At 42.1% G+C, this 26,460-nt stretch overlaps 1 protein-coding gene across 5 annotated transcripts in view; it reads left to right on the top strand.

Annotated features, from left to right (window-relative positions):
- Prmt7 (protein arginine methyltransferase 7) overlaps positions 1–26,460 on the top strand; it is a 67,820-nt gene that overhangs the window by 34,182 nt on the left and 7,178 nt on the right. For 4 of the 5 annotated variants that reach the window (XM_021256797.2, XM_004842973.3, XM_021256802.1 and 1 more), the window contains 9 exons: positions 3,392–3,500; positions 10,896–11,008; positions 11,833–12,074; positions 12,275–12,455; positions 22,001–22,128; positions 22,546–22,681; positions 23,593–23,676; positions 24,208–24,255; positions 25,103–25,192. In XM_021256797.2, the coding sequence (XP_021112456.2) occupies positions 3,392–3,500; positions 10,896–11,008; positions 11,833–12,074; positions 12,275–12,455; positions 22,001–22,128; positions 22,546–22,681; positions 23,593–23,676; positions 24,208–24,255; positions 25,103–25,192 (1,131 nt within the window). The remainder of the gene's footprint in view (positions 1–3,391; positions 3,501–10,895; positions 11,009–11,832; positions 12,075–12,274; positions 12,456–22,000; positions 22,129–22,545; positions 22,682–23,592; positions 23,677–24,207; positions 24,256–25,102; positions 25,193–26,460) is intronic. The other variant, XM_013071530.3, reaches the window with a different exon arrangement.

Here is a 26,460-nt window from a genome sequence, read left to right as displayed (position 1 = left end):
TGAAAAGAGTGAATGGTCAACAGGTGCAGATGGGAGAGAGCAGCACTGTCCAGTAGCACTTGCTGTGATGATGAACATCTTCTATGGCTGTGCTGTCCAATGTGGAGGGGCTGTAGTCACATGTGTACCGAGTATTTGAAATGTGGCTACTCTGAATGAGGAACTGAACTTTTTTTTTTTTTTAGATAGCATCTCGCTATGTAGTTCGGGCTGATCTTTTTTATTTAGTTTTTGGTACTGGGGATTGAACTCAGGACCTTGTGCTTGCGAAGCAGGTGGCAGCACCACTGAACTAAATCCCCGGCCTTAGTTCAGGCTGATCTTGAAATTAATATGTAGCCCAGGCTGGCCTGGAACTGACGGTGATTCTCCTGCCTCAGCCTCCTGAGTGCTGAGATTACAAGCATGTGTTGCTGTGCCCCGCTCAAAGAACTGAATTTTTAATTTTATTCCATTTCATAATTCACATTTAAATAGCTGTTTTGTCTTTATTGTGTTATATATAACACGAGTATAGAGCTTGAGCTGGATGAATGATATAGGAGAAATGTAGCTCCCAATCTGTTAGGTGCCAAATTTGCTGAGTTTGTGGTCTCACAACATCGAGGAATGAAGTCTCGAGCCAAAGGAAAAAGTTAGGAGAGTTTTATCAGAAATAAGGAGAATAGCTCCTGGATTTCCAGGAGAGGTCCTGAATGGGTGGCTACTGAGGGGGTAATTTATATAGCAAAGTCACAGCCTGGTTACAATGTGGGTCAAACTGTGGTCAACTACAGGAGTGATGGCGAACCTTTTAGAGCTTTCAGTGATAATAAACAGCTGGCTGAGGCACAGGTGCCATAGGTTTGCCACCACTGACCTATAGGATTACAAGTATAGCTGCTTAGCTAATATTGACACAGTATGTGGGAAATGAGTCATGTAGCAGGGCTACAGGAAAGAACAAAGGCATCTTTTGGAAGGGATGGGTTCAGATGCTCTGGTCACCCATCTGGGTAACTGATGCCTATCTGTACTTACTGGATCAGGTGCTAATTACAGTGTAATCTCAAGTTGCTGTTTATGTCTTAGAGAGGCATTATGTTTCTACCTTGTGTTTCTGGCTGCAATCTTTTTTTTAGTATCGGGGATTGAACTTGGGTTCTTGCGCTTGTGCAGCAGGCGGTGAAACCACGAGCTAAATCCCCAGCCCCTTTTTTTTTTTTTTTTGAAACAGGGTCTTACTTTGTAGTTCAGGCTGGCTCTGAACTCACCATGTAGCCCAGGCCCACCTTGAACTCACTGCGATCCTCCTGCTTCAGCTTCCTGAGTGCTGGGATTACAGGTGTGCACCACCATGCCCCACTCTAGCTACAATCTTGATATCTTTATTTTTTGTGCTGACTTCCTTGAGGGCTCAGTTTCTCTCTGACTCTATGTTAATATCTGTCCGACTTAGCTGTCTGTAATATGAGAACTGAAAGAAAGCTGTTGGGTTGGCAGCAGGAGGTCATTGATGACCTTCAAGTGGTATTTTCAGGAGGGAATAGGATTCAGGAGTGGATGGATTGCAAGTCATTGCAGACTATGACTGTGGACCACTTTTAATACATTTGAAAGAGAAGGAATATTTGGGGAGGCCTGTCAGGTACAATGATTTCTTTGGTGAGTGCCCTTGAAAACCACTTCAATCTGGTGTAGACAAGGATCTGGTCAAGAAGTCCAGGTCTTCTGTTGGCTTCAGGGATGGGTCCTTTAGATGTATAATGAGACCCTAAATTTCCCTCTTTCTGCTTTTCACATCCTCCCAAGGCTGGCACCATTAATGGCAGTAAGAAGGGATCTAAGAGCCACTAGGGACATGTTAAACAGGAAAGCATGGTCCTAGCTGCCTCACTTTCTCTCTTTGAAGAGCAAGCAGGCTTTTCCCAGAAATTTCTACCAAAACTCTTGGGTACCATTGGCCAAAATTGTCAAGAGGAATTCAATTACCCTTCAACTAGAGAGGTGGAACACTTGAATACAAGGTCAGTTGCTCCCACTATGTTACTGCAGTTGACCTGAGGGGAGAGTGGATGTTGGGAAGTCACCTTCAGGAGCCATTCCTTGTAGTGTTCTGGGGGAGATCTTTTGCAGTACTGGGAATTAAACTAGGGCCTTTGCACTGAACTACATTCCCAGCCCTTCTTTGTTTTTATTTTGGGACAGCGTCTTGCTGAGTTGCCCTGGCATGGCTTGAACTTGTGAACCTCCTTGGGATTACAGGCATGCACCATCATGCCTGGCCCCTGCTTGTGGGGAGAGCTTAAGCTTTTTGGTGGGCTCAGGGGAAGGTGGCTCTGAATGGTTGGAGCCTATAGGTTTAGGGGAGGAAGAAAGTGATAGGTCAAAAGGGAGCAGGAGTGAGGGGATAGACTGAGCTTGTGATATTTTCAGAAGCACAGGCAAAGTAATTTTTAAGAACTAAGAGTTTGAGGCCCTCACTACATCAAGAAACATCAGGCTAAATTCTCAAAATAATTTTTGGGAGTATGCATATATGTAGTTTATAAAAGATGTATCATTTCCCCTTTGATTTTAGTAAAAATTTGTGTTCATGATAGAAAATGTGGAAAATATAGAAAAAGATTTAGAAAAAATGAAAATGTTGTCATTGTTACCAGTCACTTTATCATGTTTCCACTCTATGTGTGTCTGCATGTGAGTTTGTATGTTTATGCACGAAATGGTTGGAGCTGTGGAATCTAAACAGCAGCTGGAAAATAAAAGCTGGAAAGTGGAAGATACGGTTTGTTCTGCCCTGTGAAGTTGGGTTTGATTTGGCCAGGGGAGGAGGGGCTAGGACAGGAAGTCTCAGGGTTGCCTGTGAATAGTGAGATCTGCGTGGCTGAGCACTGGTTGTGGGGTTGGTGGGTGGGATGGGGGCCAGTATGGTTAGGAAGGTAAGGTGGCCTGCATTCAAAGAGCCTTGAGTGTCATAAGGATATGTATGCTGTGTTCTGCCAGAAGTGGGGATCTGGGACAGTTTTGATCATGAAGGTGATCTGTCCACACTTATATCTATGGCTTTCCTCTGGAGAGTGTTTACCCATCCCAGGTTTGTGAAGCAAGTCCCCTTCGTAGCTCTTGGCATCTCCATAGTGTGGCAGTGACACCTCCTGCCCTTACTAGGTAGTGCAGGATCCCCTGCATTCCCACACTCAGGGCATGTAATGAGAATTCCTGACCATGTGTTAAACCTGAACCTCATGCATTTATGTTCAGTTCATTTTCATGATACACGTTTGGAGAATAAACCACTAAAGTTAAAAATGTTAGGACTAGAATTAATTAACACTTTGCTAACCTTAACAGTAGGATATTTAAAAATTTATTATTCATTTTTCCTTGGATGTTTGGCTCTAATTTCCAGGTTTTCAAGCCCATGGCTGATGCTGCTGTAAAGATCGTGGAGGAAAATGGCTTCAGTGATAAGATTAAAGTTATCAACAAGCATTCAACGGAGGTGACTGTAGGACCAGGTGAGATCTACACATCCTATGTCAGAGAGCTTTACTTAGTTTTAGAGAGGAAAAGGCTTTTTTCAACCACTCAGAATAAGTCCAGGTCTTCCATATATAGCTCTGACTGTAAGTGCTTTGCTTCTCTCCTACTTGCTCTCTTTCTCTCACTTTTTGGTTTTTCAGACAGGGTCTCACTTACATAGTTCAGGCTGGCCTTGAACTCACTATGTAGCCCAGGCTGGCCTCAGACTTGTGGCAGTCCTCCTGCCTCAGCCTCCCAAGTGCTGGGATTACGGTTGTGTGCCATCATGCCCAGCTTTAGCACTTTGCTTCTCTTGATGTTTATTTCTCTCCTAGTTAAAACAAATCAGCTATGAGTAAACCAGAGCCAGTCAGGTACATATGCATTCACACATACAAAAACCTCCTTATGGTTTAAGCAAGTTGAAATTCTTGTACGGCTCATCTCTCCAAGCCTGGTCAGACAGAAGTAAAAACTAAGGTAGTAAGAAGAGGCTTTTTAAGTTCTGACATGTCTTAGTATATATACAGCATTGAGATTTTCCTAGATGGCACAGGCTCTCCAGGTGTCCAATATATTTTAGGAGTTTGATTCAAACTGATAAAATTTCACATGCCATTTGATAGATCCTTAGAGAACACAGTTGAAAGATTCGGAAGAAAAAAAAAACCGTAATGAATTATGGATATCACCAGTTTTTCTACAATACCGTATTTTATGATTGAAGCATCTACCTAACTTCAATTTTCTCCTGTTTAAGAAAAAAATATTTTGAGGGCTGGGGATTTAGCTGAGTGGTTCCACCACCTGCCTTGAAAGCTCAAGGTCCCAAGTTTGATCCCTGGTACCACAAAAAAAAAATTTTTTTTTTTTTGCGCTCTGGATATAGCTCAGTGGTAGAGCAGTTGCTTAGTATACACAAGGCCCTGGGTTCAATCCCAGCACTGCAAAAACAAGCCATTTTTTAAAAAACAGAGAACCTGAAACATGTATCAAAGAAGAAAATAGTGTCCCATTATTTTCTTTTTTTGGTACTGGGGATCGAACTCGGTTCCTTTCGATTGTGCAGCAGGCCAGGCAGCGAAACCACTGAGCTAAATCCCCGGTCCTGTCCCATTATTTTTAAAACATAACAAACATACTAAGAAGTACACATGTCATTTCCTTTTTTTTCTAAACAAGGAAAAGAACACACAATTTATTACATGCCTAAGGCATGGGAGTATTAGACTTTTGTTTGTTTGTTTTTTGGTACCTGGGGATGAACTCTGTTTGTTTGTTTGTACCAGGGATTGAACTCGGGTCCTTATGCTTGTGAGGCAGGCGAAGGCATGGTGGAACCGCTGAGCTAAATCCCCGGCCCTGGGGATGAACTCTGGACCTTTCATTTATGAGGCAGGCAGCAGAACCACTGAGCTACCTGGCCCCTAGACTCCCTTTTTTTCAGTCCTGGGGATTGAACCCAGGGCCTTTGCACTGAGCTACATCTCCAAATCTGAAATGAAAAACACTTTTCATTTTGAGACAAGGTCTTCCTAAGTGACCAGGGTAGGCTTGAACTTTCTTCTTGCCTCAGACTCACAGAGTGCTAGGATTATAGATGTGTGCTGTCATGCCCAAATCATTATCCCATTTTATTTTTTAATTTAATTTTTTTTTCATTGTCCCATTTTTAATCAACATTATTGAGGTATAATTTACCTAAATGAATATATCCATTTTAAGAATATAGTTTGTTGGAGATTTTGTTTTGTGCTTTTTTCTGAGACACAGTTAGCTCAGGCTGGTCTGGAACTTGCTATGTAGCCCAGGCTGACCTCAAACTCATGATCCTCCTGTTTTGCCAACCAAGTACTGGGATTATAATCATGTACCACCATGCCCAGACCTAACAAGTTTTGACAAAAACACACTTATAATCACCAGCACAATCAAGATAATAGAATATTGCTGGGCGTGGTGGCCCACACCTGTAATCCCAGCATTTAGGAGGCTGAGGCAGGAGGATTGCCTGGAGTTTGAGTTCCAGGCCAGCCTGGGCTACATAGTGAGTTCAAGGCTAGCCTGGACTGATAGGGAGACCCTGTCTCAAAAAACTAAAAAAAAGTGTGTGTGTGTGTGTGTGTGTGTGTGTGTGTGTGTGTATCATGCCCAAAAGACTCGTTAGAGTCAGTATAGTGGATTTCTGCATAGCGTGGCCTTAAGTACTCACTGATGTGATTTTTTCAGTATGGATTAGATTTGCCGTTTCAAGAATTTCAAGGAAATGAAATTACAATAAGTGTCATCTGGGCCGGGGATTTAGCTCAGTGGTTCCACTGTCTGCCTTGAAAGTGCTAGGCCTGGAGTTTGATCCTCGGTACCAAAAAAAAAAGTGTAAGTATAATAAGTGTGTCAGTATGTATTTGTGTGTGTGTGGTGCTGGGGATGGAATTTAAGACCTGTGCATGCCAGGCAAGTTGTCTACCACTGAGCTGCATCCCCAGCCCTGTTAATATAATGCAGTGCTCTTGAGACTCATCATCTGGAGTTTGTACTTTTTTGCTGAGCAGCACTCCATTTTCTGTGCAGTTTTTTATTTCACCTGTTGAAGGATGGGTAGTTTCTCAAGTAAGTTTATTTTTTTTTTGGTACTGGGAATCAAACTTGGGTCCTTGCCCTTGTACAGCAGGTGGCGAAACCACGGAGCTAAATCCCCAGCCCTACCACTGATGTTTTGTTTTTAATGATGTTTAATCTGCTGTTATGTAAACGTCATTTCTGATAATATATTTTTTTAAATCTTTCACAGTGTGTGTGTGTGTGTGTGTGTGTGTGTGTGTGTGTGTGTGTTGTGTGTGTGTGTGTGTTTGTGTGTTACCGGGGATTGTACCCAGGGATGGTCTGCCAGTGAGCTGCATCCCTGGTCCCTTTTATTTTTTATTTTGAGACAGCGTTTCACTAAATTGCCCTGGTGGGGCTCAGATTCGTGGTCCTCCCTCAGTCTCCTTCAGTGCTGAGAACATCTATTTTCTTATATTCGTCCTTCCACTAAGCACTTTACATTTATTTTTGCAGTTTTATATTCTTATCCTCATTTCTACCATCTCTTCTGGTTTTATTCTATTGATTAATTTTTTTATCCTATTAATTTTTTTTTTTTGTGGTACTGGGGATGAACTCAGGACCTGTGTTTTTGGGGCAGGCGCGGTGCCACTGAGCTAAATGCCCGGCCCTTATCCTGTTAATGTTTATGCTATCTCTGAGTCATATTTTCCTGCTTCAAATGTCTGGTCATTTTTATTCGGATGTTGTGGTTATTGGGAATTTTTCATTGTTGAATGCTGGATTTTGTTGTCTTTAAAAAATTCAGCCATGCAGTTGGGCCACTTGCAGTTCACTTTGATCTGTTTAAAGTTTGTTTTAAAGTTTTATTGGAGCAGGTTAAAGTAGGTCTAAATGAGGATTTCTTAGCAGCAACACTACTGACATTTTGGGCCTGATAAATCTTTGTTGTGAGATGCCATATTGTGCATTACAAGATGTTTAGCTGTGTTCCTGGCCTCTATCCAGTAGATTCCAGGAGTGCTGTCCCTCCCTCCATCATTTGTGCCAACCAAAAATGCCTCCACACACTTTCAAATGTCCCAGGGGGTGTGGCAGGGCAAAAGTGCCATCTTTTTTTGTGTGTGTGTTTTCTAATAAAACTTTATTTACAAACCCTGTGTCCTAGTAACTTTCTCGTTGCTGAGACACAATACCCACAACTTAAAGTAGAAAGTTTTATTTTGGCTCACAGTTTGTAGAGGTTTCAGTCCACAGTTGGCTGGCTCCAGGGCAGGGCAGCATGGTAGAGGGGCATGACAGAAGAGAAAGAGCAAAAGTGTCATCTTTTAAGAACTGCTGCTCTAAGTCTACTTTGGCCAGACTATCGTGGCATGACTGCTCATGTCTCTGTTGGGCGCCCGAGGCCCTCAGTGAAGTTTTTGTAGACCAGGCTGATCAGAGTTGAAGTGTTTTTGAGTCCTTTGAGCTCTGGAAATTGTTCAGCTTGTAGCTATATGATTAGCCTTCCTTTGCCTGGCCTTACAAAGAGTTTTACCCTTTGTGTTTGTAACCACATACTTAAGGGAACCCTATTTGTGGTTCTTAAGCCCTTTTTCTGTATTACTTCCGCTCTGGCTCTCTCTTTCACCTCCACTTCCTCCACTGTAGTTTCTGTCTTCGTAGTTCACCAGACAGCTGTCTTCCACTTCCTTTCTTGTCCCTGGATGGTGGTCTGGAACATGCCTCCTGGCTAAAAGCAATAGTGAGGGTTACTTGGTTCATTTCCCTTCTTGCACAACAAACTGTGTTGCTTCATGTGTTTTGTCCAGCATCCTAGTTGATAATGGCAGGCAGGTTAAGTTGGATCCAGAAATTGACCTGCAAGGCATCCTTTGTGTGGAGCACCGTCCCCATAACTCTGCTGCTGGCTTCCTACAGGCCATGTTGTTCACACACACCCTGGCTTAGGCCCGTTGTGTGTTCTTCATACCTTGCTTTGGAACACTTACCCCTGCAGTAACTAAATAATTAAGTAGTTGTATATTTAATGCTCTTGTCCCACACAGCTGAGATGTGAGGTCACGGACTGTGTAGATCTCGTTAATGATTTCATTCTGTCACCTTTTAGAGATACTTGTTTAGTGAGTAGATGGTCAACCTTGCTTAGTCTGTAATTCCCTTTTAAAGTGCCTTTGTTTCTAATCCCACCTTGAGAGGTGACTTCTTCATTGTCGAGATGTCTGTCTTCTGCTTCCCTCTCTGAAGATGCAACGTTGAGACTTCAGTCCTTCTTGAAACTTTCTCTTTCTGGGTCCCAGTGGCATCTTCCATTCTTGGTTCTTGAATACTTTCTGTTCCCAAATGTGTGTTCTCAAAGGTTCTATTCTCAGTAATTTTTACAAATGACATCTAAGTTTGTGGCCTAATGGATTACACACTGACCATGTGTATCAGCAGTTGCTGATCCATCCATTCCACTTAATTGGCAAAGACTTATGAATCACCTGGGGTAACTGCTCCTTTTCAGGCCCCTCTGCTTCCCACCTTTCACACATTAGCAGTCACACACTGAATGCCAGACTCTCAAATATTTATTAAAATTAATTTGGTCTTAAAGCTTTGTGTTTATTTTAATGATGTAGATTTGGACAATAAATCATGTTAAGTTACATAATTGGCTTAAAAATTATTCAGGAGATGGAGTTGTCAGGGCTTGATGATTGATTTGATATAGGATGACAGAGGAGGAATCTAGAATTCAGCTATTGTTTGTTGACTGATGATTACTTGGTATTTGGCATTGTTCTAGGCATTGGAGTATGATGGTAAAGAGGGCAGGCAGGACCCCTGCTCTCCTAAAGTTAGTAAATGATGCCATTTCTGGGCAGTGTGACTAAAGGTGCCATTCATTGAGGCAGAAACACCACAGGGAGGAGCAGATGTGTGGCAGTGGGGAAGGGCAGTTTTGAACACTGTATTCCAGTTGGATTTGTCATGACATTAGAGAGAATGGGCAGGCCCACTTGAGATTCTAGGCCAGGAGATGGAAGTTTCTTCTCCTTTTTTTTTTTTTTTTTTCGGGTCCTTGCACCTGCGAGGCAGGTGATGAAAGCACTGAGCTAAATCCCTGGCCCAGAAGTTTCTTCTTAACCTTCATTTTCCTTCATTCTGCCATTGAGCACAAGTGTAGGAAAGGTACATTTTTAACCTTTGTTATCTTGACCACCACCACATGAGACAAAACCTCATTACCTTCATTTTACAGAGGCAACTTTTGGTCTGAATTGAGGGCTCAGGGACAGAAAGTGGGATCAAGGCCAAGTCTGTAGGAGTTATCTTTTTTTTGGTACTGGGGATCGAACTTGGGACCTTGCACTTTCCAGGCAGGCAATGGAACCACTGAACTAAATCCCCAGTCCGAGGCCAAGTCTATAGGACTCCAGATTCAAGTTCTCTTTATTATTCCCTTCCCTTAACCACTTCAGTGCTCCTCTTTTCTAGCATCATCTAGGCAGCTTGTTCTCTGTGAAGGGAAGATGAGTGGGCTTTATCAGATTATAATTCATGAGCCATTAGAAATGTTTACAGTTAATTCTCTATGATGAATAGCCCCTTCCAAAGCCTATTTGCCTCTTGGCTCATTAAAAATTGTAATTGTGAGTTCAATCCCTGGTACCAAAAAATTATAATTATGAAAGTAATATATCACAGAAGTTTAGAAAACAGTTACCAAAAGAACTCTCCAAAACTCTACTATCCTAAAACAGCTGTTATTTGGGACATTGTTTGTGGAAAGATACCAATTTAATAAGAGGTTTAATAGATGGTATCTGGGAATTTTAAGTCACGTATCTCAAATTTGGTGGGTGTAGCTGAAGGAACTCGTGATTAAAGGTCATCAGACAACTTTCTTTAGTGTTCTCCCTCCCTCTGTCACTTAGTAGTATTTGAAGTACCAGTCTTCCGTTTCTGCTTTTCCAATAATAATTGCTATTAAAGATGGAACTATTTGTATTTTTTCTTTTTGTTTTCACTATTCATATTTTTATTTGATTTTCTTTTTAGGTGTTTATAGTTGTCTTGTTTTTTTGTATTTGTTTTGTTGGGGGGTGGGGTGGGGATTCACACTAAGCTACATCTCCAGGTCCCCCTACCCCCTTTTTGCTTTTCAGACAAGATCTTGCTATGTAGTTGAGGCTGCCCTTGAATGCACTATGTAGCCAGGCCTAGCCTCAAACTCTACCGTCCTCCTGCCTCTGCCTACCTAGTGCTAGGATTACAGGTGTGCACTACGCCCAGACCCCAGCTCCTTTTTTATTTTGAAACAGGGTCTTGCTAAGTTTCCCAGTCTGGGTTTAAACTTGTGATTCTCCTGCCTCAGCCTTCCAGACTGCTGGGATTACAGCTCTGCACCACCACGCCCTTTTTAGATACATTTATAGTTTTCTTACTGGTTTTTCCAAATCTCTCTGAAATCTTCAACGTACAGAAAAATTGATAAAGCAGTACAGAGGGCACTCATTTTCCCTGAACCTAGATTTATCAGTTGTTATCATTTTACCGTACATATATCATCCATAGATACACATAATCATTCATATATATCATAATACACATGCCATATGGGTTTCCATATATATATAATATATATATACATATATGGGTGTGTGTGTGTGTGTGTATAAATATATAAAACATGGCCTTTTTGTTATTGAACCATTGGGAAGCCAGTGCAGACATGATATTTCAGCATATGTATGTGGCTCTGGTGTAATGACCTATTGATATCATGTTTCATACATTTGCTGTAAATATTTTTCCTAAGTTGTTGCTTGGTTCTGATTCCATTCCCTTGTGTTTCTTAGATGGTGATATGCCATGCCGTGCCAACATCCTGGTCACAGAGCTGTTTGACACAGAACTGATTGGAGAGGGAGCACTGCCCTCCTATGAACATGCACACCGGCATCTTGTGCAGGTATGGGGCCCAGGGCCTTGCTTGGGTGTGTTACTGTGATCTCACTCAGCTGCTGCACACAGTGCTCACTGCTGCACCAGGCTCAGCACAGCCCTTGATACCTCTCCCAACAGCCTGTGATACCCCTCAGTTCTAGGGAGCTTTCTGGTTCAGGTGGCTGATAGTGCTGAGGTAGAGAAAGCCTTTGCTTACAAATCAAGCAGTAGTAGTTGTGAGCATCGTCTTCACTGCTGAGTCCCTAGTGTCAGCCTAGGGAGGATGCAGAATGAGTGGATGTGGTATAAGGACAACTTCTCAAAGAGCTAGAGCCACAACCAACTGGAAAGAGTAATCAGCAGCACCAGGGGAAGCCAGCAGGTCAGGTCAGTTGAGGGTGGACACTTGTTCTTTGGGTTTTGTAGTAAATGGGTTCTGGTCTTGTTACCCAGGTAAGAGCTGCTCTGAGTGGATGCTCTGAGCCCAGGGCTAGAACTACTGTGAAGCAGTAAGACTTGGACTCTCTTCCAAGTCAGTGTGGGAGTTCATCAGCATGATGACAGTTCAGGGTTATTTTTTAAGTATTTAATAGTGCCAGATAACTAGGCACTTGTCTGACTAAACTATTTTAGGCATAATGTGTATTCTTTTTGAAATTTGCTTTTTTTTTTCTTTCCCAAGGGCATAGGGCTGAAAACAATTTATTGTCTTGGTAGGGGGAAGGTGATAGATGTTACTAAATTAGTCTGATATTATGAGTAGACCTGTGTTGATCCATGGGTATTACTGTTGGTTGGATACCTGAGATTTTTCTTGTTCTTTTGTTTTGTTTTTTAATATAAACTTAGGAAACTTGTGAGGCAGTGCCTCACAGGGCAACTGTCTACGCACAGCTGGTGGAATCCAAAAGGATGTGGTCATGGAACAAGCTGTTTCCTGTCCGTGTTCAGACCAGCCTCGGAGAGCAGGTCATCATCCCTCCCTCAGATCTGGAGCAGTGCCCTGGTGCACCCTCTGTCTATGACATCCAGCTGAACCAAGTGTCACCTGCTGACTTCACTGTCCTCAGTGATGTGCTACCTATGTTCAGGTACCAAGGAGCCACCCGGGGTGATGAGTGCTTTGAGACATTTGATGGAATTTGGGTCTTTGGAAATTCATTTTGTGTGGGAAGGAAACCTATCTGAGTTATTGCAGTCAACTATCATTGCTGGTAATATTGTCACAGAAGCTTAACAATGGAGTGTGTGAGGTTAAATTATGCTTCAGTTTCTGAATGTTCTTCCACAGTGTGGACTTCAGCAAGCAGGTCAGTAGCTCGGCAGCCTGCCATAGCAGGCAGTTTGAACCTTTGGCATCTGGCCGAGCTCAGGTGGTTCTCTCCTGGTGGGACATTGAAATGGATCCTGAGGGGAAGATCAAGTGTACCATGGCCCCCTTCTGGGCACACTCCGACCCACAGGGTCTCCAGGTAAGAGGCTCTGGAGCTGAGCACATTGTTGTGTAAGTCAGGAAGGTTGTCCATTTTGTTTGTTGAGCCTTAGATCACAAGAATTTAGACACAGAAATAACTGTCAAAAGCAAAGAAGAATTTCTCTATTGTCTCTGTCTCTGTCTCTCTGTTGTTTGTTCTTTCTCTCCTTCCCTCCCTCCCTCCCTCCCTCCCTCCCTCCCTCCCTCCCTCCTTTCTTTATTTCACAGTACTGTTTTTTGTTTTTTTGGTACTGGGGATTTGAACTCGGGTCCCTATGCTTGCGAAGCAGGTGGTGGAACCACTGAGCTAAATCCCTGGCCCTTGTTTTTGTTTTTTTGGTACCAGGGATCAAACTCAGGTCCTTGCACTTGTGCAGCAGGCGGCTAAACCACTGAGCTAAATCCCTGGCCCTCACAGTACTGATGATTGAATTCAGGGGTATTCTACCATTAAATACATCCTCACCCAATTTTTTTGTTTTTTGAGACAGGGTCGCACTGTGTAGTCCAGGCAGGCCTCCTGCCTCAGCCCCGCAAATGCTGGGATTATGGATATGTGCTACCACACCCAGCTACCAGTCCTTTTTATTTTATTTGTACTGTGGTACTGAGGATTGAATTATTTTTTAGCACTGAATTACCTCCCCCGCCCACTCACTAAGGTTTAAGTTGCCCAAGCTGAGTTCAAACTTTTGATTCTCTTGCTTCAGCCTCCCAGAGTGCTAGGGTTACAGTCATGTGGCACCATGCACAGCACCTTTTTATTTTATTTTGAGACATTTTTTTCGTTAAGTTGTACATGGCCTCAAACTTGTGATCCTCCTGCCTTAGCCTCTTGAGAAGCTAGGATTAGAGAAGTACCACCATGTTGTTTTCTTTTTTAAATTTTGAGTCAGGGTCTTAATATGTAGTCCAGGCTACCCTGAAACTCAGTGTATAGCCAAGGTTGGCCTAGAACTTGTGTTCCTCCTTTCTTAGCCTCCCAACTGCTTGGATTATAGGCATGTGCCACCACAGCTGTCTCATTGGCTTTCTTTTTGTTTTTTTAAGTTGCAGGGTCGTGGTGGTATAGCTCAGTGGCAGAGCACTTGCCTAGCTTCCATGAGGCATTCAATCCCCAGCACTGCAAATATAAGTAAATTAACTAATTAATTAATTAGTTAATTTAAATGCACAGGTGAGCTGTAGTAAGATAGGCCTCTCGGTGAGTTTATGGTCAGCACCAGTGGTCACGGTGAGCAACAGAGAAGCCTTGGTGAGTTAGCTGTACCACTCTCTACTCATCCACATCCATTCTTTGATCTCCACTCCCTCCCCTAAGTCATCCCAGGAGGCTGAGATCAGCTTGGACTAGATAACTGCAGCCTTACTTTCTTTTTTTTTTTTTTTCTTTCTTTCTTTCTTTTTTTTTTTTTTTTGGTGCCTGGGATCAAACTCAGGACCTTGGATTTGCCAGGCAGGCACAGTGCCACTGAGCTAAAGCCTCAGCCCTTGCAGTCTTACTTTCTATAGCCTCAAAATCCACTTCTCCAGTTCAATAGAAAGTGGGTAACAGATGTAAAATAAAGATTATTTTTCAACATGTGATAAATTGTTCATCATTACTCATAAGAGAAATGCAACTTTAAAATGCAGTGAAATAGTAGAAAACATAATGAATTGTAGTGAGATACCATTTTCACCTATTAGTGGGTAAAGTTCATAAAGTCTGATGGCACACTGTTGGTGAGGCTGGGGGAAAGAGTAGGGAAGTAAACTGTCAGAACATCCATGAAACAAAGTGTGGCCCAGCCATCCTGGTGAACATGATGCCACCATCAGACTTTTGGGCTCTGGGTAGATTATGCAGAAATGCAGAATGATGTACATGTGGGACCCCCACCATGGGCCTGACTTAATAGAAAAAGAACCACCTAAAGGCCACCTATAAGGACTCACTGAGTCATTATCCTGTGTCCTTTCAGTGGACAAGGTAGCACTCTAGGCACTAATGAACAAGCTCCAGGATGTATTATTAAATGAAACAAAGAAGTAAGTTTCAGAACTGTTGTGATATGCTGGCATTGGTGTTAGTAAGAGTAAGAATGCATGTGGTTATGAGTATATAGTTCTTTGTAGTGTATGTATAAGGATATCTTTGGAAGAATTCACAGAATTTGGTAAAAGTGGTGTTTGGGAGGGGCACTTGGGAGAGGTTAAGGGTTTAGAGGAAGCTTGTTTTTTTCCATACATCCTTGTATTATTTGAATTTTCTCTCATGTACATGAATTATGTATCCTCAGCCCACACACTCAACAGAAGAAAAAATAAGAAAGATATTTCAGGGCCAAGAAATAAAACCTTCCCTCTCTACCCTTGGATGTCTCAAGCCTCATCTCTGGTGTTGTCACTGGCTTTTGTTTTGATTGACCACTGGCTATAGTATACACGGTCCTCTCACTGGTGGAGAAAGGACACAGGACCCACAGTCAGAAGACCTAGGGTCCAGCTGCCCTTCGCTGCTTCCTGGAGACAGCTTGCTGAGTTTTTTGGGGGGGTATTGTTGCAGTTATCTGATATGTTTTGTATACAGCTTCAAGGAGGAAATATTCACAGCAGCTCCTTTGCACCCTAGTTCCTGAGTTATTGTTTAGGTAAAGGGGCATGACTACCATGGGATTGCTGTCAGTCAGCTGGGCCTGTGGACTCCTTAGCCTCCCTCTCCCTTTCAGTTGCCTGGCCCCACACTGGCTTGGGTCAGCTAGTATGTGCCAACTTCCCTCTGTGCAACCTTGGCCCTCTGCAGGCAAAATATGTATATGCGTGTGCATGCACATGTGTGTGATTTTGATAATAAAATGTTGATGCTTTTTATTTTCATATCTTCACAACACTACTGTATATTTTCTCCTGAATGTGTAGTCATTAAGACATACTGGGTACCCACAGTAGTACCCAAACTGAGACTCAGCAAGCTCAAGGATGGGTTCAGGGCCTTTTGTCCAGGAAGAATGGAGGTTATCTGGTCCCTAGGTCTTTTGATTATGGGTCTGTGTCCTTTCTGTACCAATGACAACTTTTGGACGGTTAGGAATTTGAAAGCTGCTAACTAATCTCCTTTATGAATTCACAAAACGGCTTTGGATCCCATTTAGCCTCTCTTACCATGGGACAGGGGTTCTATCACTAGCTCGTGAGCCTTAGGACCTGGGAGCTTCCCTGTGTGGAGAATATGGGAGGGAAGGATGACAGGGAAGTCCCCTAGGACCACAAGAGGGGTCAAGGAAGGCCTTTCCTGTTCTCAGCTAAATCTGTTTAGTATAGGAATAAATAATAGGTTTAAGAAAACCTGGTTTTTCCTCCTTGTTATTGTATGTTTCTTCCAGAACATATCTGGTTGGGTTTTAATTTTCTATCTTTTCTGTTCCAATAAATATTTCAGATACCTGCCTTTTTGTCAGACTTACCTGTTGTTTTCTTATATTCAAGACCAGATGGGGTGAGATGTGTCCCTGACAAGTGGGACAGGTCTCAGATTTCATTTGCTTATGTGCTTACCCAAGCTTTTTTTTTTTCCATTAAATTTATTGGTATATTTTAGGTATAAAATACAGTTACATTCATCATTGGGATCTTGTACCATTACATGAGTATCTTGGTTCTTATTTTTTTCCCCTTCCCCTGCCCTCCCTTTACCCCCTCCACCCTTCCCTATTTGCAAAGACTTTGTTTCCATTTTTTTCCTCTTCTCATATTTTTTCCTTTCCCTTTTTTCCCTTCCCCTACCCCTCCCAATTCCCCTGCTCTTTTAGACCTTTTCTTCCTGTTACACAATATCAGTTATACATTTTTTAAATTACAATATTAAGATCTAGGAGACATTACCACAGATTTTACAGAATTTAAAAGGATATAGAAACAATATTACAAAAATCTTTTTTGGAATAAATTTGACAACTTCTAAGAAGTAACTTGGAAGACAAATTAATGAAACTAACTCTGGAGGAAATATAAAATTTGAATAGCACCTATTAAAGAAAGTATATTCCTAGCTTGAAAACCTACTTATATGACAACAACAGGCTCGTATACATTTTAACTGATAAATTATATCAAACATTTAAAGCAGAAAAAAGAAGGAACACTTCTCCCCTCATTTTAGGGAATCAACATTGTGCTAATCCTAAAACTGGATAAAGATAATAGAAGAAAAAAGTATGCACATAGATAGAAATTTGTTTAACGAAACAATTAGAAGTCAAATCTTGCAGTATGTAGAAAGTAGTTTTATTATAGGGATGGCAGTGTTGGTTCAGCTTTGGAAGATCCACCCCCAAAAGTCACCATTTTAACAGAGGAAAGGAAGAAGCCATATGATCCTGTCAGTAGTTGGAGAAAAAGTATTGCACTAAATTCTACAACTGTTCATGGTAAAAGCTATCAGGAGACTAGAAGTAGAACAACCTTCTCAACAGATCAAAGACATGTACTCCATACTTGCAGCAAAAATGCCTTATATGAATGGAGAAGATACAATGCTTTCTCCCTAGGGCGGGGAACAAGGGCATATATGCCTACTCTTCATCTGTCCATTAAACTTTGAAACATAGGCCCAAACCAAAATAGTCTGGCAATAAAAAGACACAATTAACATAGGATTGGGAAGGTAGAAGCAAAATCTTTATATGTAGATGAAATGATCATCTACAGAGAAAATACTAAGAAATCTCTAGGAGCCCCTAGAACTTGTATTTGAATTTAGCAGGATTGGAAAACATGAGGTGTATATAAAAATTCAGGTCTGTGTATACTTGGTATAAATGAAGAATTGGATATTGAAATTTAAAAGTTATGTAGGGGTACAAAGGATCTAGAAAAGTAAAAAGAAAAAAAAAAACAGTGTTGGAAGACATTTAGTACCTAATTTTAAGACTTCTTCTAAAGCAACAGTCATCAAGGCAGTGTTGGTGTAAGGAAAGACACATAGATCATTGGAATAAAACAGAGAATCTAGAAATAAAACCACACATGTATGGTCCACTGAGTTTTGAAAGGTTATTTAACATTAACATTTTATAGAACATAAACTCAGTTCAAGAGCAGAGGAAAAGATAGTGTTTTCAGCAAATGGTACTAGAATACCTGGTATCCGTATATAAACAAGTAACCTCAACCCTTTATTTACATACATGAAAACAACTTGAAAGGTTCTATGCACCTAAATATGAAAGACTAAAACTATAAAACTTTAAGAAGAAATTATAAGGGAAAATGTTTATGAATTTAGAGTAGGCAAGAATTTCCTAGGATATAAAAAACATGACGTATAAAAGAAAAAAATTGATAAATGAGACTCCATCAAAATTTAGAACTTTAAATGCCATCGTTAAAATGAAAAGTCCTTAGACCATATTTATAATGCATATAACCTATGACCAGAATATATAAAGAAATCTTGCAGCTCATTAATAGATAACCCAATTAAAAAGTAGACACTAGAAGATGATAAATAGCCTGTACAGCACAAGGAAAGGTGTGCAACACTAGAATCAGAAAAATACTAATCAGTACAATAACAAGATTGAATTATACACTCATTAGAGAGGTGAAGTTAAAGGGTTTAAAAGAACAAATGTCAGCTTAGGTGTGAACCAGTTAGAACTTTCTAATACTGCTAATGTAAATGTAAAATGATAAAACCATTTTGGAAAACAATATAGAAATTTCTTGTATTACTGTTAAGAACCAACAGTCCTGTTCTTAAGTTTTTACTTGAGAGGAATGAAAACACATGTTCACAATAGATTTGTACATACAAGTTAAGTATCCCTTATCTGAAATTCTTGGGACCAGAGTGTTTCAGATTTTTGTTTGAAATCCACTTGATCTGAAAAGAGGATAGCTACTCCTGCTTTTTTGTTTGAGTTCCTGTCACATGAAGTGTTGTTTTCTACCCTTTAACTTGCAGACTGTGAGTTTCTTTTTGAATTAAATGTGTTTCTTGTATGCAGCATATTGTTGGATCTTGCTTCTTGACCCATTTTGCCAGTCTGTTTCTTTTGATTGGTGAATTGAGACCATTAACATTGATGGTTATATCTCATACATATTGACTTATCATTGTCATGACTTTTTTTTTGTTGGATTCTCCCCCTTTGCATTTAATCTCTTGTCACGCCTGACGGATTCATTCTGCTAGGCTTCCTGGGGTTGTGATCCTCGTTGTCTTTTCCTAGGATATTGTCTAAAATTTTTTGGAGTGCTGGTTTGGTATTCATGAAGTTCCTAAGGTGCTCTTTGTCATGAAAGTATCTTATTTCTTCATCAATTTTGGAAGATAATTTTTCAGGGTACATCAATCTGGGTTGGAGGCTGTTTTCCTTGAGGGCTCGAAATACATCACTACAAGCTCTTCTTGCCTTGAGGGTTTGCATTGAGAAGTCTGCTGTGATTCTGATGGGCTTTCCTTTGTATGTGATTTGTTTCTTTAAGTGCTTATAGAACTTTGTTCTTCTGTTGGCTTTCTGGAATCTTAACAATTATATGCCCATGTGTAGATTTTTTTTGATCAAGGCTAGTTGGAGTCCTCCCTTATCTGTATGTCAAGTTCTTTTCCCCTGCTTGGGAAATTTTCTGCCATCACTTCTGTGAACAGTTTTGTTTATGTTGTCTGCACTGTCTCCTGTTTCTTCATTGACTCCAGTCAGTCTTATGTTATTCTTTGCATCGTCTAGCAGCTGCTGGATTGATTTCTTGTGGTCCCTTACAATTTTAAAGCAATTTTTCTTTTCCTGGTCACTAATTGCAATCTTATCTTCTATATTTGAAATTCTGTCCTCACATTGGCTCATTCTGCTCATAGACTTTTAATGGAGTTTTTAATCTCCTAGAAATCTGTTTGCATCTGTTTTATGGATTCCATTTGTTTCCTATGTTGGGATTCCATCATGTTCCTGAGCTCCTCTCTAGATTTATTAATCATGTCTTGCACTATGAGCACAATCTCTGCTGTTATCTGAGACATTATTTCTATTTCATTTTTTCCAGGTCCTCTTTTGTTGCCAGTTCAGGGAGTCCAGGTGGTTGAGTATCAGAGTGTTCCATCTTGTTTCCCTTTGGGGTTGCTGTAGGTGATCTAGAAGTCTGGTTTTGAGACTTGTTTATGTGTCTTCTCATTTCGACGGGTGGGGTTGGGGGTGCTGCTGGCCCCCATGTTGCTCACCTCCTGTGTGCTGGTGGTGGTACGGTGGCTCGGAAGCCTCCTCTTGTGCGCTGGGAGCAGCTCACCTTCCGTGTGCTGGTGGGGGTGGTATGACGGCCCAAAAGCTTCCTCTTGTGTGTGGGGAGCAGCTCACCTCCCTTGTGCTGGCAGGGGCCAAGCTTTTTTTTTTAGACAAGGTCTAAATGTCTGTAGTTCATACTGGCCTTGAACTCACTGGTTTGAGACCCAGGCTGGTCTCAAACTCTGAGCAGTCCTCCTGCCTCAGGCTCCTGAATGCTGGGATTACAGATATCATGCCTGGCAGCCAACCTCTTAAGACTTTCACAGGGCCAAGTTTCCCTTAGTTCCTGAGGATGACAGAATGAACATCTCATTAGAGTTGTTGTAAGCATCTACTTTTTAGGGCATTCATCCTTTCTCTTTCCAGATGTGGGCTTTTGTCAGTTCTTAACTTTTCTTTGATGCTATATCATAGTCTTTATCATTTTAAAAGTCTGAATATTCTGCATATACATACCAATTTATGAGCTGCTGGACATTTGGTTCCAGTTTTTTGCTAGTATAATTTTGTGATATGCATATTTATGTGAACATATCTCCCTATATTAGGATTTATAGTAAAGATCAACATAGCTAAAAGGCTGATGCTGGGGTTGGGATGTAGCTCTGTGGTAGATCATTTATCTAGCAGTACATGAACCCTGGATTTGATCCCCAGCATTGGGGAGTTAACTATAAATCAATATAAACCATATCGCACAATTTAGAATATCCTAGTAAACTTTTTTGTATCATCTTCCCTTCTTTTTATGTGGAAAAATTGTAAAACCAGAGTAAACAAAAATGGAAACTGATAATCCCTTCACTTAAGTTTACTGATTACCAACATTTGCTTTATTTCTCCCTTCCTCCCACTCTGCCTCTCTCCCTTCATTACTCTCTCTGTGTACAGCTCTTCCTCTTCATACACACAGTTTCTTGCTAAATCATTTAAAAATAAGTTGCAGACATCTGGCACTTTACTCTTGTGTTCTTTTTTTTTTGGTGCCAGGGATCAGGACTTTGCGCTTGCGAGGCAGGCGCTGGAACTACTGAGCTAAATCCTCGGCCCCTGGCACTTTACTCTTAAATACCTTGACATATATCTGCTAAAAATAAAACAATCTTTGGCATAAGCAAAATAACCGTTAGCACACCTAAGAACATTAATAGTAATTTCATAAATTATTTCATATATGGTTCAAAACAAAATTGCCTTGTCTCCAAATGTGTGTAGTAGCTTTTGTTTTTTCCCAGTATCAGTTAGGTTTTATGCATTTTGTTTGACCTTTTTGTGTTTTGAAGTCACTTAGAAGACAAGACTAAATTCTGAATGTGTTATAGCCTGCGGAATATGATTAAATCTTGGTTGGGAGCCAGAGAATTCTGCCTTCAAATGAGAAGTGGTGCATAGCCCAACACATTGAAGAAAGAGCATTGGTGGTGCTCTGTGTATAGGTACTGGAGCCTGCACTGTTCCCTCTCCTGAGCCACTCTGGAAGACCACGTAGTGTCTTCCTAAAGCCAGCAGGGTTCCAGCAAGCTTTTGGGCTACTATCCTCTCTAATTTGCAAATTTTGTCTTTTTCTTTTTATGCATAAGAGGATATTTATTATGGGAATCAGCTTATGTGGATCATGGAGGTCCAAAAGCCCCATGATTTGCCTTCTGAAAACCAGAGAATTAGAAAAACCAGTGGTGTTATATGGAAGATAGATTCTTTCTACCTCCTGTTGGTTTTGTTTGTTTGTTTCATTTCATTTTGTTTTGTTTTGTTGTGGTGTTGGGGAATTGAACTGAAGGCCTTGTGCAAGGGAGACAGATGCTGTACCTCTGAACTATACCTCTAGCTTACCTCCAGCTTCCGATAATTTTTTTTTTTCATTGAGCTTATTGGTATTGGGCCAGGGATTTAACTCAGTGGCACTGAGCCTGCCTTGCAAGCACAAAGTCCTGAGGTCGATCCCCAGTACCAAAAGAAAAAGTTTATTGGTACATTTTAGGTATATAATATGATGACATTCATCATTGGGAATTTGTACCCTTACATAATATATCTTGGTTCTTATCTTTTCCTCATTCCCCTACCCTCCCTTCAACCCCTCCACCTCTACCTATTTACAAAGACTTTGTTTCCATCCTTTCCTTTTGTAAATTTTTTCTTTATCCCTTTGCCACAGTAGTCAGCTGTAGTCTATACCATGTCTCCCTGCAAACTGATATTTGCCCTGTCTTTTGGCTTCAGGATTTAAAGCATAGCTCTTGCAGCTTGGTGACAGCTGGCTTTCTATTCTCCATTTCAGTGGCGGGACCACTGGATGCAGTGTGTATACTTCCTGCCACAAGAGGAGCCCATTGTACAAGGTGTAGCCCTCTGCCTGGTAGCCCACCATGATGACTACTGTGTGTGGTACAGCCTTCAGAGGACCTGGTATGCCTGCACTTCACAGGGGTGGGGTCTGGGCCTTAGAGACAGTACAGATGTAAGTTCCCCATATGCAGACCCAGTAGTGACAGGAGTGGGCAGATTTATATCTGAATGGAATAAAATAAGAAAGGTCTGTGACTGGGTACATCAGTACCTATTTATGTGTTCTCAGAAGAGACTGTTACAGGTGCTGGACTCCATTTGGAATAGACATACATGAAAACTCAGCAATCAGAGGGCCCTGAAACCTCCAGTACCCATTCAAGAGCAAGTGTCCAGACTCTTGCCTGCTAGAGACCTATTGAAGGTCCAGGTCACCAGGTCAAGTTCTGCTAGGCAGGTCCCTGTGCCATCCCTCATGCTCTCTGTTGTCTAACGGGTTATCTCATCATCTGTGTATGTCTTTATCTCCTGGCCTAGCCCTGAAGAGAATGGGAGAGTTCAACAAATGCGCCCCGTATGTGACTGCCAAGCTCACCTGCTCTGGAATCGTCCTCGGTTTGGAGAGATCAATGATCAGGGCAGAAATGATCAGTACGCCCAGGCCCTGAGGACTGTAAGTGTGGAGCCCCTTGGGTTCCATGGACTTTGGCACTCTATTTCTGATTTGCTGATTTTGTTTCTGTGCTCTCACATTTGTGTGGCTTTGGCTGGCTCATTGTGGGGAGGTTGCTAGAGAGCCAGAGAGTTGTTTTAGAATTCAGCAGGGCTTATTTTCTGCTCCTCTGGGAGCTCCGTTGGAGCCTTCCCACAGTCTGCACTTGCCCTGCTGGACACCTTGCCTTTGTGGTTACCGGCAGTTGACATGGGTGAGCCCTATGACTACCCTCACCCTTTTCCTATTTTTAGCTGTTGTGTCTATCAAAAATGTTCTAAAACGTAAATGTGATTGTGAAACTTTGGCCTGAAAAATCTTTGCTCCTTGCTGGCTGTAGTGGAGAGCTTAGCCTGGGAGCCTCATTTGTGGTATGGAAGGGGTCTCTGGACCCCTTGGAGTTGTGTGTTATGTATAGGAAGACATATGCATGTGTGCCCCTGCATGCATTTGTCAGAGGGAGGAAGGATCCAAGCTGTCCTGAGTTTCTCTCCAAGGAATCTTTGACCCATAAGGGCACTCAGGCTTTGAGGAGTCATTTGAAAACAAATGGACCAGACAGCAAAGAAACCTGTCAAAGCCTTTTTGCAAGTGGGCCACACCTTCATCCAGACCTTCTAGTTGGATTAAGGAGGGCTTCCTGGCAGTGGGCACTGGTCGGGGGAGGAGACCTGAGTAAGATGGCAACAGGTTACTGTATGGGCACAGGAGGATCCAGCCCGGTGGTGGGGAGGATAGGAAGAGGCCTGTAATGATTTAACAGTCAGAATCTGTGTGGGTGGGGTTGGGGAATCGGAAGTGTTTCTCAGTTTGCCAGCAAGAATCTCCTGCTAAACCAAGAAAACAGTGCTGAGCCTGCATTTTCCCCACAGGTGCTGATGCCAGACAGTGTCTGTCTCTGCATCAGTGATGGCAGTCTGCTCTCCATGTTGGCCCATTACCTTGGGGCAGAGCAGGTACTGGGCCTCCTAAGGTTGGCCTATCTGTGTGTCTGTCTCTCTTTTCTTCACTTTTTAAAGGTCAGTTCTAAAGTTAGGACATTGCATGGTCCAGGTACACAGCTCTGATATCAAAACTTTTTTTTTTTGGTACCGGGGATCAAACTGGGGTCCTTATGCTTGTGAGGCAAGCAGCAGAACCACTGAGCTAAATCCCTGGCCCCTGTGATCAAAACTTTTTGCAAGTGTAGCTATTGTGTGCAGTGTGCTTAGTCCGGGGACTTAGGGATTCAGGGATTCTCCTGCTTGCCATGTGCCAGCAGGAGGCAGGTAATAGGTAGACCCACATAACTAACTGCAGCTTGGGTTGAGTCGGCCACCTTGCTGGGGTCAGTGCCTAGTGTGGGTGCTGTCCTAGGTAGGTATTGAGCAGAGACAGTTGTTTAGGCAGTGACTTCTGCCTTGGAATGGTCTCATCACATTTTTATCTAGTATTTCTTCCTCAGTTAAGTGCATCCATAGTAACTCATAGCATGGTGTTCTCTTTAGGTATTTACAATCGAGAGTTCAGCAGCTTCCCATGAACTGATGAAAAAAGTAAGTGATAATTGTTGTTACTGAATTAACAAGGGTGTGTGTGAGGCCTTCCTTCCTTAGTCTGGGATGGATTACTTTGCAGCAGCATTGGTACCGAGGAACTGGGAGAAGTATCTGGTACATAGAGAACCCTCCTTTGCAGTGTAGTGCCTCCCTGGAGAGCTGGCCTGGAAGCACTCTTGGGCTGACATTAAAGTAGAAGCAAATGTTTGGACTCTGCATTGGTTTTTTTTAAGGTAACAGGGATCGAACTTGGGACCTTGCACCTGCAAGGCAGGCGGCAGAACCACTGAGCTAAATCCCCAGCATGTGTTGGTTTTTGTGCCTGAAGTAGTTTGGGCTTTTCTTTTTATTTCACATAAAACTAAGGTCTTTGCAGCTATAGAGTTGAATGGGACAACAGTGCCCAGGGAGTCACTGCTTGTAGCCTCACTGGAGAGGGTATTTCTTTCCCTGGCAGAAATATGTTTGATTTCCTCTCTGGGGGGTAACCCACCTCCACCAGAACTGCAAGCCTGTTGCTAGGTCCTGCTATGTACCTGCAAGAGAAATGTGTTGCTGCTATAGCATTTTACTCATGACCTCTTTCCTGGTCAGTAAGAGGTCCCTCAAAAGGAGTTTCCACAAAGCAAGGAAAGTGGTGCTCCAGGGCCATTTGGCCAGAGAACTCAAAATAGAGAAGGCAGCTTTGAGAATTGTTTTGATTTCAGTCCTAGAGATGAAACCTCAGTCCACATGCGTGCTAGCCAAGTGCTCTACCCCTGAGCTATACCATACCCTAAGAGGGTTTTTTCCTCCCGGGCCAAAAAATTCTTTAGTATAAACAGTTTCTTTTTTTTTCCCTAAGATCTTCAAGGCTAACCACTTGGAAGATAAAATTAGTATCATTGAGAAACGGGCTGAGTTGCTAACATCTGCAGACCTGGAGGGTAAGAAGGTGAGAATCAGGAGCTTGTTGGTCAGGCTGGATAGTGCAGCACTGAGGTGGTCCCAGCTCTGCCCTGTCCTCTGGGCCTCTTGGTGTCCCCCATGTAACTCGTGAGCTGAGACCCAGCCACTGTGAAGTGTGTGGTAAGGCATGTATAGAGAGGCCCAATGAACACAGAACTATGGTCAGAACTTGGCCTCTGCTCTGCTCAAGTGAGGGCAGGGCAGCCTGTTGTGGTCAGAGGAACATAATGTGGCACCTCTCTCTTTTACCTTCACATCAGCCCTTTCTTCACTTCTTCCTGTTTACATCCCCTACCAAAATTGTTCTTCCTGAAACTTCCTGAAACTGCTCCCACCAGAGACCTCAGGGTTTTCAAATGCAAGTATCCCTGCACACTATAGCTGCTCAGGTCCTTGGGCCCCTGTGACTCTGGGGACCTCACTTTTTTCATCCCTAAGAAACTGCTCATCCCAGGTTTTTTTTTGGTACCGGGGATTGAACTCAGGACTATGTGATTTTGAGGCAAGTGCTGTGCCATGGAGCTAAATCCCCGGCCCTCATCCCAGGTTTTGCTTTCACCTTACTGGTTGCTCCTTCTGAATCTCCTTCATAGTTGTTTCTTCTTTCACTTTATCCTTCCCTAATGCTGTTCCCTGGCCTCTCCCCTTGTCCCTCCTCTTCCTTCTCCTGCTGGGTTTCCTTTCCAGATGATCACATCCCTTCCTGTATACCAGTGCGTGACCACGAAAGTTGGTCTTTGCTGTGGGTAGGCCTCTTTTTTTTTTCTCAGTTTGCAGATTTTATTTGAATACTGTTTCAAAGAAACAAAATTAAACATGTGGATAGGCCTCTTTACCTTTTTTGTTTTTTGAGACAAGGTCTCACACTGTAATTCAGGCTGGCTTTGAACTTAACTATGTAGCCCAGTCTGACCTCAAACTTGTGGCGATCCTCCTGCCTCAGCCTCCTACGTGCTGAGATTACACACATGTGCCACCATGCCTGGCCCTCTTTACCTTTTTGATTCAAAACTCTTATGTTATTTTTCCTTGAATACCCCAAATTTGACTCATCCAAAGTGGAACTAGCTGTCTTTCATCTTTCCTGTCTATCCATCTATCCATCCGTCCATCCATCCACACATCCATCAATCTTATCATTTATGGCCTTTTTTTGGTCACAGCTTTATTGCTATATAATTGACATCCTATTTAAATTAACCCATTTGAAGTATGCAACTCAGTGGTTTTTAGTAAACATGAGGAATTATACAG

Source organism: Heterocephalus glaber, unplaced genomic scaffold, assembly GCF_053883595.1.
Source record: "Heterocephalus glaber isolate CG9 unplaced genomic scaffold, H.glaber_assembly_v1.0 deba00000071, whole genome shotgun sequence".
Taxonomy (NCBI): domain Eukaryota; kingdom Metazoa; phylum Chordata; class Mammalia; order Rodentia; family Bathyergidae; genus Heterocephalus; species Heterocephalus glaber.
Note: the sequence above shows the minus strand (reverse complement) of the source record. Positions and strands in the feature narration are given on the sequence as shown.